We start from the raw sequence: 13062 nt of genomic DNA on the forward strand, positions 1-13062 counted from the left end.
GAGAGATGCAAATGTGCGTGTGTGTGCGTGTGTGTGCTGTTGAGCTGATACATGGCAGGCGTACAGTGAGGACCAGCTTAGAACAGCGCTACCGTATGGAGCCTGTCTGCCTGCTGGGCCGTTGATGGATCTCTCCCACACTGCAACATGAAGTGTGTGTGTGTGTGTGTGTGTACAGTTGTGTATGTGCTTGCATCTGTGCCAAGTGTGTTTTTTGTCTGATTTGTGAAGGATGTGTGTGTGTGTGTGTGTGTGTGTGTGTGTGTGTGTGTGTGTGCATATGTGTGGCGGGGGGAAGGGCCTGTCTGTCGGCAGTCCTGACATGTTCATTTGAATGAGTAATTATTGCCTGCTCTGTTGCAGGGCCAAGACATGCCACTCTGCGCGTTTGTGTGGAACTAGAATGGCAAGAGAAATAAACCTGTTTGTGTGTGTGTGTGTGTGTGTGTGTGTGTGTGTGTGTGTGTGTTTAGTTTGTGTCCTTGTGTCCTGCTTGCAGTCCATACAAAGGTGATTTTTAACAACCAAAAACTGCATAAATTAAGATTTCAAGGAAAAAAGGTGAATGTAAGTGTGGCTCTCTTAATTTTTGTGGTTGAGGAGATTTGGCGACCCAGAGGAAAGATACATGTATTCATTCCTATTTTTCAGTTATCCTCAAACTCCTAACAGCCTACATGCTTCTCAGGTTGTACCTGTAAGAGGCACGTATCAGCAGAGTTTCCAATGACTACCAGATGTCCGCGCCCATCGAAACATTTCCAGCTGACATATTTCTTGCCGTTGTAAGACACATCAATGTTTTTCAACAGAATTTGTGACCATATGTCAAAAGTAGATCAGGAGATGTAAATAAGATGTTCTGTAAAGTAATGAAATAAAAACTTAGTTAAGCATATCCATCCCAAAGCAGCCAAGTAGGGGCTTATACTGTCTCCAACATTGCTACGGCCCCATGATTTTCTTGATCTGGTATACACGGGCAGAATTGCATCATTTCATAAATACATTTTGGATTTGTTGAAATTTTGCACATGCAGCACATGGTTAGACACTCTTTCTGATGAGAGTAAGTGATTGTATCGTACAGTATTTAGAACAAATGTTATGAAAAACCCTGAATTTGGTGGAAAAAATAAACTTTAAAAAACTTAAAGCGGATTTCATAGGGCCTCAAATTACCACTACTAATGTCCACTAATGGACAAACTCAGTCATAAAGGGGAGAGAAAAAACGATCATCATATCCAGTCACATATACTGATGATAATCAGGCATGTATATTCTATATTAGTTCCAAATGTAACTTCATCATACCGTCAACATGTAGTTAAGAGACGTACATTTATTCAGATACTAGTATAGGCTATGTCAACTTGGAACCCATCGGCTATCGCCTGACAACGACACAGCCTCTTGGAGCAATGGTGAAATTGTCAGGCATTCCAGTTTAGCCAGCTTTTAGCGATAAGGACTTCCAGTCAAGACTTCCTCTTCTGTGCGCTGCATTGTTTACAGTCCAGTTAGCACCTCAAGAAGCGACTGTGTGTACAAATCAAAAGTAAAGTGAAATGCGCCTTACGATATGTCTGCAAAATAAACACCATCATTTCTGGGTTCATTATGTCCCCCAGAGGAGCGCCCGTTCATCTATTTATGGTGAGTGTCAGTTTCACTGTAAATAGTAAGTTACACAGAGGCTGCACTCTGGCTTACTTCAGCGGTATGAAGTAATTAACGGGTCTTAAGTTTGCCGAAATAACAACATTATGATGCAGATTTGTAAAAGTAAAGCTTTGTCAGGTCTGTCCTCAAGAGGAGAAAAATGCTTTTAAAATGCTCGTTTGTTGAACGACTCATGAATCATTTCTGATGCATTCAAGGAAGTCAGGTAAATCGAAACACTGAATGACACAGCCTCAAGCTAATTTGTTATAAAGTTATAATGTATGATCTAGAACACATTGTTAGCTGAACTTGCTGCAGATGTTTGTTTATAGAGATTAACAAGAAGCTAAATGGTCGTCAGATAGCCGCTGATGGGAGCCGGGGTTGCATTACATTACGTTCTGCCTGCTTTTGCTCTCTACACGGACTGTTTTTCCTGCATCTGCCCTAAGCCTGCTGATACGTGATTGATCAATACTAGTAGTTTGGCAAACTTACAGTTGATTATAACATATAGACAGATGAAACAACGTGTTATGTCACTTTGAGTGAAAAAAATGAGCTGTTCAGGTTTTTTTTACCAATACAAGTGTTTAATTCTTTATTACTCCGAAGGAGCTCAGTAAGAAAAAAGGTTAAACCCAGTAAGGTTTAACAGCATCCATGTAAAGAGGAGTGAATTCTTGCAGCCCAGCTGCTTTGAGGAGCTAAATTGAGGTCAGTCAGAGACAGCATAAATAGATAATATCTCAGCTCAGATTCAGTCTCTTTCATACTTTCTTACAGCCCTCCGCTCTCTCTCATGTTCTTCTCTCAGATACAGTAGGAATTCAATTACCAGCTCTTCTTCCCCCTTCTTTTTTTCTCCTTCTGAACTGGGCCTAGCGTAGTTATCCTGAGCTGTAACCGTAATCATGCCACTGGCATTAATTGGGCTGTAATTGCTGCGGCTCTCGGCACCTGGACGATGCTTAATTGTGTGCACTGTGCTGGCACAATGACCCATAATTTCTGGTTCATTTTTCCCCCTAATTCTTTCGCTCTCATTCCATCTGTATTGCTCTCCGACACCTCTATCAGCCTCCCTTTCTCTTCTGTGTGTGTGGGTGTAAATGAGGATGTGAGTGTGCCTTAAGTTGTTACAGTTTTTACCAACTGGTCAATTTCTATCTGCACTTTGAGTTCCCTCTAGCTGCCTAAAATGAAATGCGGCAATAAGCTACTTCCCCTGTGGATAAAAGTGGTTCACCTGGCATCGTAAAGACCTTGACCTGGCTCACGTGTGCATTTGATTTGGAAGAAAAAGAAAGATGCAAGTTCTTATACATTAAAAAAAAAAAAAGTAAACACAGCTGTTTGCAGGATGCAGGATCTTCTTTTGGTAATGTACGATTAATAACTGTAATATTATGACTTTCAAACGTTTCTTTAGTACAGAATAACGCTTAGCTTAGCCTACAGATCAAACATTCAGTTCCACATTAAAGTGGTAATCTTGAAGATCTCAGTTTCCTTCTCTTTCTGCACCTATGGCAATAAACGGTAATTGCAGGAGCACACTTCCTAGATATCCAGACAGTGTTGCATGTGTGATGTCCACGGCTGACTCTGATTGTAACTCTTGATTTTTCAGACTGTTTGCTTCATCTGAGCGTCGAGTTTGTTTCTTTTTTCTTTGGATTTTCACTTCTTGTTGAAGTTGTATCTGTAGTCATCCATCTTTTCTTTGTTTGTTCAGCCGTAGTAGATTACTGTTTACACGCAACACTTGAAGAGACCGGAAAAGCAGCCGCTTAGCTCCGCCTAAGTCGCCACAGACACCCACTCTGTAATACTGCAAATGGAAAGGCTTTCATCAGTGGGCCATAGACTCAATCACCATTGTGTTACATTTATTTAAATGAAAATCTTCCAGATTATTACTTCAATAAATGTTTTATATTTTTAAAGCTAAAGTTATCAATATTCCCTTTTGATGTATGTCTTCATTATAAGAAGAAAACAACAGAAACCAGCTCATCAGCAAAGAAAACATGATCGCCACTCTACACAGTCTGACCCCGATCTTCTGCTCTGTCACCGTGCATTTAAGCTTTTTTGATCTTCAGTCAATTCTCTGCTTTAAATATCTATGCTTATACTCCCCTGTGCGTGCATGTGTAGTTATTTCTTAAGAAAACAAATCCTCCTGCTTCCTTTCAACCTGCTGAAGTACGACTGACTGCAAGACTTTGCCTCGGAAATGTGAGCATAGCCTCTCCTATGCTTTCTAACACTCTGTCAGGATCCAAGCCCGTAACATGCGTTAAGATAAACTTTATCTATATATAAAGTCAGTCTTCTCATTGATAGTCTGGTTTCCTTTTGTCAGTCATTAGGAGTGGCAGCAGTATTACATTGAGACTCTTTCACAACCAGTTAAATAAACTCCTCGAAGTAGGTTTTAAGTCCAAGTTAAGACATTGTAGCAAAGTATAGTGTTCCTAAGCCATTAAAAAACACCATTATACATCAGACTTATAGGTTGTTTATAGCAGAAGCTTCACTGCTTTTTGAGGACAATGAAATTCTCTTGTTTTGTAAGTGACTGCGGTGCTTGTTCTGTCCTGGGCTGTTAGAGTACTCTGGACAAGCTCCACGGCCAGTTCCTGCTGGTTTTGGAGTCTCTGACAGAGTTCTGGGATGTCCTGGATGAGATTGACAGCAAGACCTGGATTCTGGAGCCAGAAAAACCCAGCCGGTCTGACACCATGAGGCGGATTGCCATCGGTAGGGAGGAAGATCTCAGCTCTTTCAAAGACTTTATGATATTTTCTAAAAAAAGAAGTTGTTGTTGTACAACCGTATCTATGTGTGCAGGAAACAACGTATCCATCAAAGTGGAGGTGGATCCCAGACACCCCAAGATGCTGCCAGAGTGCTGCCTGCTGGGAGCCGAGCATGGTGGGTAGGACTCCAAAGACATGGCAACACTTGAAAGTATTTTCAGGCAGAGCAGGAGCACAAGAATTGTATCTGCACTAATACACACCCAGAACTGACAAACTGTATTACAGCATGTGAAATCCTCTCCTTGTTATAATATAGTCATCAGGTGCCCACAAGGATTGTAAGGTTTGTAAGGTTGCTTTGATTAATGTTTAGCTTTAGTCTCAAATGTATGAAGTGATCTTTTTAAATACAAGCACAGGTTGCTGTTTTCTTTAGTAGATGTGGCTCAGGGCAACTCAGGGCAAAAGACGCCCAGTAAGCAAAAACTTTAAAACACTGCTTGGACAACAGATGAGCATTTCTTTGTTTGGATATTGTCAGCTTAAAGGTCAGAGGACAATGTTTGGTGAGTTTTTTTGCAAGAGTATCAAGATACTGCTGTAAAAGTAGGCGGACAAAATGGGTATTTGCAGACCCAAGGATGTTGATCCATGTTCATTTGCCCTCTGTGAAATTACACTTTTGCTATCGAGACAGTTTGCAGCTAGCAGCGTAACAGAATATTCTGGATCCACGGTGACGTAAACGCCACTCAGTAGTCTGGTGCATTGAAAAGAATCTGCCGATGCGGTACATATCACAATACATTCATGTAGCTAATGTTCCTTCTCATGTTAGCTGTTCCTGTAACATGAATACAAGTTTAAAGTTATAATTTATTTCTAAAACAATATATTAACTTAGCTAGCAAGCTAGCTATCTAAAGCTAAAGCTAGCTTCAGCACATTAGCAAAATGCTAATGTTATGGTTTAGACGTACAGAGATACATACACACTTGTTAAAATTGGCCTACCGGGAGTTGAAATATGACCACTTCTGGTTTAAACAGCCATTTTGAATTTTGAAAATATCAGAAATGGATTCAGCATCCTCAGTAACCCTCAAAACCCCTCCCATGCTGCAACATTGTCCAAATCTGCCAAGCAGTTGCTGAAATATTGGGCATAGAGGTGATCATGCTAATTAATGCTTATTTTGCTACTTGTCCAATATATGCAAGATAGCATCCGGCAGTTTCTAAATGCTGGGGACCCATACTTCTAACTTAACACTTTGGGGTCAACATTTCCGGGTTCTCAATGGGGCCCTATGGGCTGGCAAACAGACTGACAGGGTTTACGTTTCAATATATTGCAATATATAGCAATATGTTAAGCAAGAAGATATATTAGGATTTACATGTAATTTTAGAACAACTGTCATAGGATAAAAACACATCAACATATTTATAAAGTCAAACATTTTTTCTTATGTATAAATTCAGAACAGTGGGAATAGCTTTTTTAACCATCACAGTTCAGGTAACATCCAACATCATAGGACTACTTTTTGTGCTGTCTGAGTAAAGAGTTTAATATTTGACTATATCAGAAAAAAATGTTCGCTCATAAACTATGAATTTAAAATCGATACTGTGTTATTGATAATATTATATCACATGCAATACGCAAGTGTATTTATATTTGCTTACACCCCTGGTTGTGAATGTAGGGTTATTTAGCCTTATCAGTGATTAGTGTTATTGTTATTACCAGGTCTTTGAAATGTCTTAAAATAAGAAAAACAAACTTCTACAATATTTACAAGAACTCAAAGTGATATCTTCATATTCCAAGGGTAAAATAAGAAGAAGCAATCTCCTTACACGGGAAGGTTGACCTAGCAGATGTTTCTGACATCAGTTAAACGGTAATCAATCAACTATTTGATAAATTGTTCCATCACTATTGGGAACTCCTGTCCTGAGCCTCTTCATAAGCCCGTATCACTGCAATCAGACGCCTTTTGTCACAGAATAATCTCCCAGGCAAGGATCAACCCAGGCAATAAAGTACAAATTATGCCTGTGCCCGGCAGTATTCAGATCCGATCAGTGAGAAGCCAGCAGGCGTGAATGAATAAGGAACCGCGCTGCTTTTCCAGAGATTTCCACATGTCTCGACTCAACCAGGCTGGTTGTGTTGACTGTTGTCTGCTGTCATGTCACAGGACTTTCTTCCAGAATGGCACGTTTTTATTCTCAACACGCCAACATCAGAGCCAGCTGGCGAGCTTCGGCTTTCTATTTAAGTCCCCATCAATTGTCGGCCATTGTTTCTGTAAACCCAAGGTCACGCAACTCCTAGCCTGTTGCCTAGCAATGCAACTCAAAAGATATTAAACACATACACACCTCAGACACCAAGACGGGAGGCAGGCGGCGACCCTCAAATACGAGGGGTCGCGCAGAAATATTGCTTTTTGCATGTAGGAATAACAAATAGTGAAAGTGATGAGTGCTGCACGGAGACAAAGCTCCCCTGTGGAACAGAGGAAGCAATGATGGTTCATATCTGACAGCAGTGATGCCGCTGTCTGTGCTGAACCGGGCCGTTGTCAAATAAGACACAGCGTTTGAGGGTATGCAGAGTATGTTGTTTTAGCAGAGTCTAATTTTCTGAGGCTTATGTACAATAAAAGTGAATCTGGGGGTGCTTGTAATGTGTGGCTTTTATTAGTAGCACAGTTTACATGCCAATACCGAATAATTTCCTTTCTTTTGCTTTTGCAGCGGTGACTCCGCTGAGGAATAAGCTCAACACCAACATGCACTTGTGGTAAGTTTCTCTCCATTAAGCTTTTTCTACTGTTTTCTTCTGAGTGATGACACAGTATTACAATTGATCTTTTCATGAGTGTAAAATAATTGCCAATTGACAAGAACTTATTTTTTCCATTGTTGTGTTTTACACTCTTAGTCAGTTTGATGTATGATATTATTTTCTACTACTATTATTTTGAGTTATTGTTAAAGGATCCCATCAAAAGACCAACACCAACAACCGCCCTTTGATGCAGAGAGGCCACAATATTTTTGTAAAAAATACTCCAGCTCTGCCTTTTTTACACTGTGCCTACAACGTTGGGATATTGCTGCCGCACTGTTTGATTTTACACACATACTGGAATGAGAAGTATTATTTCAGGCGTAACTTTTACTACAACAACTTCTTCTGTGATATAACATACATGTCAGGCTCCCATGTTACTTTTTAACCACAGTAACGGTCCTTGTCACTGTCCCTGTTATTTGGCAGTTGATTTAATTCTCTGCTCGGGGGTGAAGGAGCTCGTTGTTGACTTTGTATCCACAATTGCAAATATTTTTATTTGCTGTAGGTTAGCTGCTAACTTCCTCCTCCTTCTCTCACCTAAGTTATCTGCCAACAGCTGGTGGGTTGCAAACATAACAGATCTTAAAAATGTCACATGTCCTGTCCGGTCTCGTAGGCTCCCCTTTTACACAGACAGCTCAGCTCTGTTACTGCCTCCGGTTCTGGCTTAAAAGCAACAACAATAACAATAACTCCTTTCAGCATATTGTTTTGTTTTTACTTACTGTAACTTGACTGTATTGACTTAGTATCAACCATCCCTCAAACCTTATTTCCATCAGGCTCACCGTATCTACTGTTTTATGTGGAAAAGCTCTAATTAACTCTCTGTGCTTTACCTGCCCCGCTCTGAACAAAGTCAGAGAGTAGCAGATGATGATAGTGGAAAATTGATCAGGTAAAAAGCCAGATATATGTCTACACAGTTGGTGGAGAACAAACCAGAGCTACAAGGAGAGCAAACATTACTCAAACAGGAGAGTATAGTGCATTATGTTGAGAACTATTTAAGCGGATTAATCCCATTTGGTGTTCTCTTGAGTGTCAGCTGCATAGTGTATGTGGGATTCAAAATAAACTACAGAAAACTACAATATTGTGGCTCATGGATGTATTCTGCTCTGTGGCACAGAGGATATCAAACATAATACTTGTTAGGATCATCGTTGGTTTTGGTCTTTTCTTGAGGGATTCATTGACTTTAAGCGAATCCTTTAGTCCTATTTTTTTCTCCAGCACATGCATTAGTGTTATCAGTGTCTGATGAGTCAAGCCATGCACACCAGTTCCTGATCATCACTCAGGAGGAAAAAAATTACACTTTTAAAATAAAGTAGAGGTTTTACTCTCACCACAGGTTTTAACATTTGCCTCCCTGCATGACACGTCTGAGGAAAATCTCCCTCCACCTCCACCACCGTTCAGTTTGAAGCAGCAGAGATAAATGCTCTGGCTTTTTAAATCTTTTTTTATACTAATGGTGAAAGTCTCCTAATCATCCCCCAGTGTCTTTGCAGGCTCATTTGCATGTGGTTAATTAGTGTGTGAAGGAGCTGTCTGTGGTCTGCTGGCAGGAACCCGGACTCCAGCGTCTTGCACAACCTCCGGGATGTTTTGGAGATCGAATTCCCGTCACCTGCCACCCACGAAAAATCTGTATGTCACACAGTTGCCCCCTTTCCATTTCAAACATGTCCGTTCCCATCACGGTTACCTCGAGGAGCTGTGTGTGTTTACATCTATGCATGCATACTCTTGTCCCTGTGTGTTTGAGCTTATAGTTATAAGGGGGCGGACATACGCTATTGCCTATTTTTCTGTCTATTTCCATATTTCTCTCTCTCTCCCTCTCTCTCTGTCTGTGTTTTCTTTTTTTCCATGAGGTGGGCACAAATTCTCCCTTTAATTGGGTTGTTTACAGAAAAGATCATTAGAATAACAAAGATGGCAGAATTCTCTGCACTATCAAATCGCTTTAATCACGCAAAACCATTTATCTCTCTTTTTTTAAACACTCGTTCTTTTCCCCTCCCCTCTCTGCAGATGGGTTAAAAGGGCGTCATGTTTATCCGCTGTCGCTGTGGTGATTAATGCCTCAGCTTCATTAACATTCAGAGGAGTGCAAAAAAGTTGGGTTGACCAGATGTTGATTTTTTTTTTACCTGCCATCCTCTCTCTTAATGGATAGCCCCAGAAAAACAGGAGCTTCTCATTACACCGAAATGCAAACGAGAGCAGAGAGAGGAGTGTGTGATGAGTGTGTGATGTTGGGACCAGAGAGAGAGGAGGGTGTTACAGGGTGACGTTAGCATTGCAATTTACTAAAAGGTTGTTTAGTTGTTACAGATAAACTGCCTAAATCTTAAAAAAGAATTCGGTTATTTTTAGCATCTAGATAACTTGGAAGGTTCAAAAGTTTTGGAATTGCTCCAGTCGATTGTTTCAGCAGCCGCACCACAAGTTGTAATGTCAGCAAGGTCATCATCGGGGGATGATGCACCCAATCCCAGTACATCCACTACAAGGGCTTGTTTTTGCTACTGGCATGTGACCATATGTATACCATATATATGACCATAGACTGTATAAAAGATGGACGACATGACAGCTCCCTAAAAGTGAAGCCAAAACATTTGGAGCGCCCCCTGCTGACTGGCTGCAGTATAGGTCATAAAACCCGCCTCCTCCATGTTAACAGATGAGACATGAGTCAAACTATAATACTATAAAATTAAAATACATGCCAAATAAATATCATTATAGTTAGTTCTTATGATACTGATTTGTGTCCAAGTGTTCAAGTGTTTTTTCTGACAAGTTTATCAATTATTATTACTTAGTTATTTGATGCTTTAAAAGGATGATTGACAGCTCTATTGACAAATCCGGCTCCTGCAGCCGATCTGTTGCGGAATTTTTAAGAAGTAAAAAGTTTTGTTGAAACAACAAACACCTGTTACATTGCTCTCTTCAAACCCACCAGAAAAATGTTACTTTTCCTTGCAGAACACTAGAGCCATGTGTCTGCTACTGCCCTGATTGTTTTTTTTCTGTCATCATGTGGATCTGAAATACCAAATACAACACCAAACTCATACAATAATACACACAAACTAGCCGGTTGAGGCAACAGGAGACCAGCAACGTGTTCTGCAAAGTCAAACAACGGTTTTGTCAATGTAGTCTGGTGGCTTTGAAGAGAGCCATGTAATAGTTGTTTCTGGTTTAAACTAAAGGATCTGACTTCAACTTAAGTTCTCTCTTTTAAGGGATCGTTTCTATAATGTTCTCAGGCTCTCTAAAGAACTGACTGAGCCTGTTGGTGGCATAAACTAGTAGTGGACATGATTTGATTGCCCTGAAAGTTGACTTTACATACATTACAGCCCATGTCATGGCCACCGGTTAAAGCAATCTACTGAAACCTTTCCAAAACAGTTGGTACCGATATGTTATTTACACATCAAAACATGTCAAAGCAGGGCCCAGCTTCCAAATTCAGAATTCCCCTTTAGGTTTGTTTAAGCCAAGCTGTACATTAGAAAGAATGCTGAATATGTCTTTTTGTGTGTGTGTATGTTAACGCTTGCAGAGCTTCAGTGTTGAATGTGGCATCTGTTACTCCTATCGTCTTGAAGCTGCGATCCCTGATCAGGTGTGCAATGACCCTCGCTGTGGCCAGCCCTTCCACCAGGCCTGTCTGTATGAGGTATGGACACACACACACACACACACACACACACACACACACACACACACACACACACACACACACACACACACACACACACACACACACACACACAGGGGCGGCTGTGGCTCAGTGGTCGTCGGTCGTCTCTCAATCAGAAGGTAGGTGGTTCATACCCTGACTGCTACAGTCACATGTCGAAGTGTCCTTGGGCAACCCTGAATTGCTCTTGGTGGCACAGCCATCGGGTATGAATGCATAGATCCTAATTGGATTGGCACTTGAGTCATTGCCATCAGTGTGTGAATGTGTGTGTGAAAGGGTGACATGTAGTGTAAAAGCAGCTTTGAGTGGTCGATTTACAGGGCTGTGTAGGCTGCCTCGAACAACATGAAAAGATTATTTTTGTAACTGATTAATCTGCTGTATATTTTGATTGATTGATTTAACTTTCAGAGAATATTGTAATGCCCATCACAATTACTGAGAAGCTGAGATGATGTGTTAAAAATGCATGTTTGGCTTTAATAGAACAAAACCACAAGAACAATCATCAATTCAATGTTATAAAAGATCGTCATGACAAGCAACAGTCAAGCTTTGGCATTTGCTCAAAAAAGAATGAATAAAAAATATATATAAAATTGTCAAACACTGAATCCACTAATCGTTTCAGCTGTATTTGTAAAAGTCGCTATACGCAAACTGATATGATGGATGTAGTTTTATTTGATCCATCCATAATAGGCTTTACATGACTCAGTAATTGTTTCTGTAAGCCAATGTTGACTAGAAAACCACATTAAAACTCATACAACACATAACAGGAACTTCAAGTCTTCCAACATTACATGAAATGTACACCTCACAATCATAACATGACATTCTTGATCAAAACTAGTGGAACAGCTCAGACTTCATGGTGCAGTCTGTCGGTCCAGGTGTGGTTCAGAAGTTTGTTTTCACCCTGACAAGAACTAGATTGTGCTCCAAACACCAAATATGTGTCTGTCACGTAAATATCATATTGAGATACTCACTATCTTTATAAATAGCAGCTTTAGTAGTGACATTTTAAAAGATCGTTATTACAAAGGTAATTTGAAAGATCTTTCACTCAGCGTTTTGACATTACTCAAGCTGCACTGTGCAAAATCTCTTTTCCCATGTGCAACAATATATTACGATATATCCTGTATTAAGTGAAATTATCCATACTGAGATCTCTTTTAAAGCCTTGAACAAGTGGCAGGAGGATATTCTAAAGTTCCACATAAAAAGCCCTCAAAATGTTCAAAGTACCAGATTATCTTAAACATACCTTTAAAGTGCGCAGTAATAAGTGAGCATTGAAACAAGCACTATTATCACTTGACACTGACACATCACATCCAAGGTAATGATTTGATGAAGTAGTCTTTTTTCCTTCTTTGTCCTTTTCCTTCAGTGGCTGCGAGCGCTGCCCTCCAGCAGGCAGAGCTTCAACATTGTTTTTGGAGAGTGTCCTTACTGCAGCAAGGTATGTGTTCACCTCAGTGTGACTGACAGCCGCCTTCATAGAAAGGCCTTCACTGCAGAGTTAAAGGATATTCAGGATTCTTAATTAGCATGGCTCTATACATCACATAGCCTTCTCTCTGCTGAAAGGCTGTTAAGTGTGTTCATGACAATATGCTGCATTCAGTCACTAACTGAAGCTACTTCTGGTGGTATAAAGCCGAAGGAAAAGTATGTGTTAGTGGATTTCTGTGAATACGGCAGGCCATTGAGCCAAAGTCAAAGGCACTTTTACTTGTACACATGATTTTTGAGTGTGTTTGGGAGTCCTTCATCTGCAGTCCAGTCAGAAATAAGAGCTCACTTCATTTTTCACACAAAGCGATCCTTCATACCACGTTTAACTAGAATGAGTATTTGGGTATTTTTAAACCTGGGCCCTATTTTTACATGTTGGGTCTAAATTAAAAATAGGTACAAAAACGTTTTGGAACTGCTCCTGTACATGGCTTCAACCAACAGCCACAAGTTGAGCAGTGATGGATGCAACATGTTCTTTT

At 40.3% G+C, this 13062-nt stretch overlaps 1 protein-coding gene across 1 annotated transcript in view; it reads left to right on the plus strand.

Annotated features, from left to right (window-relative positions):
* fancl (FA complementation group L) overlaps window positions 1–13062 on the plus strand; it is a 30811-nt gene that overhangs the window by 15880 nt on the left and 1869 nt on the right. Inside the window, exons 8-13 of the mRNA XM_069658730.1 lie at window positions 4287–4437; window positions 4528–4611; window positions 7212–7257; window positions 8889–8970; window positions 10907–11023; window positions 12453–12524. Coding sequence (XP_069514831.1) covers window positions 4287–4437; window positions 4528–4611; window positions 7212–7257; window positions 8889–8970; window positions 10907–11023; window positions 12453–12524 — 552 coding nt within the window. The remainder of the gene's footprint in view (window positions 1–4286; window positions 4438–4527; window positions 4612–7211; window positions 7258–8888; window positions 8971–10906; window positions 11024–12452; window positions 12525–13062) is intronic.

The sequence above is a fragment of the Semicossyphus pulcher genome, unplaced genomic scaffold (genome assembly GCF_022749685.1).
Source record: "Semicossyphus pulcher isolate SPU_LCO1_2020_fin unplaced genomic scaffold, fSemPul1.0.p SCAF_12, whole genome shotgun sequence".
Taxonomy (NCBI): Eukaryota; Metazoa; Chordata; class Actinopteri; order Labriformes; family Labridae; genus Semicossyphus; species Semicossyphus pulcher.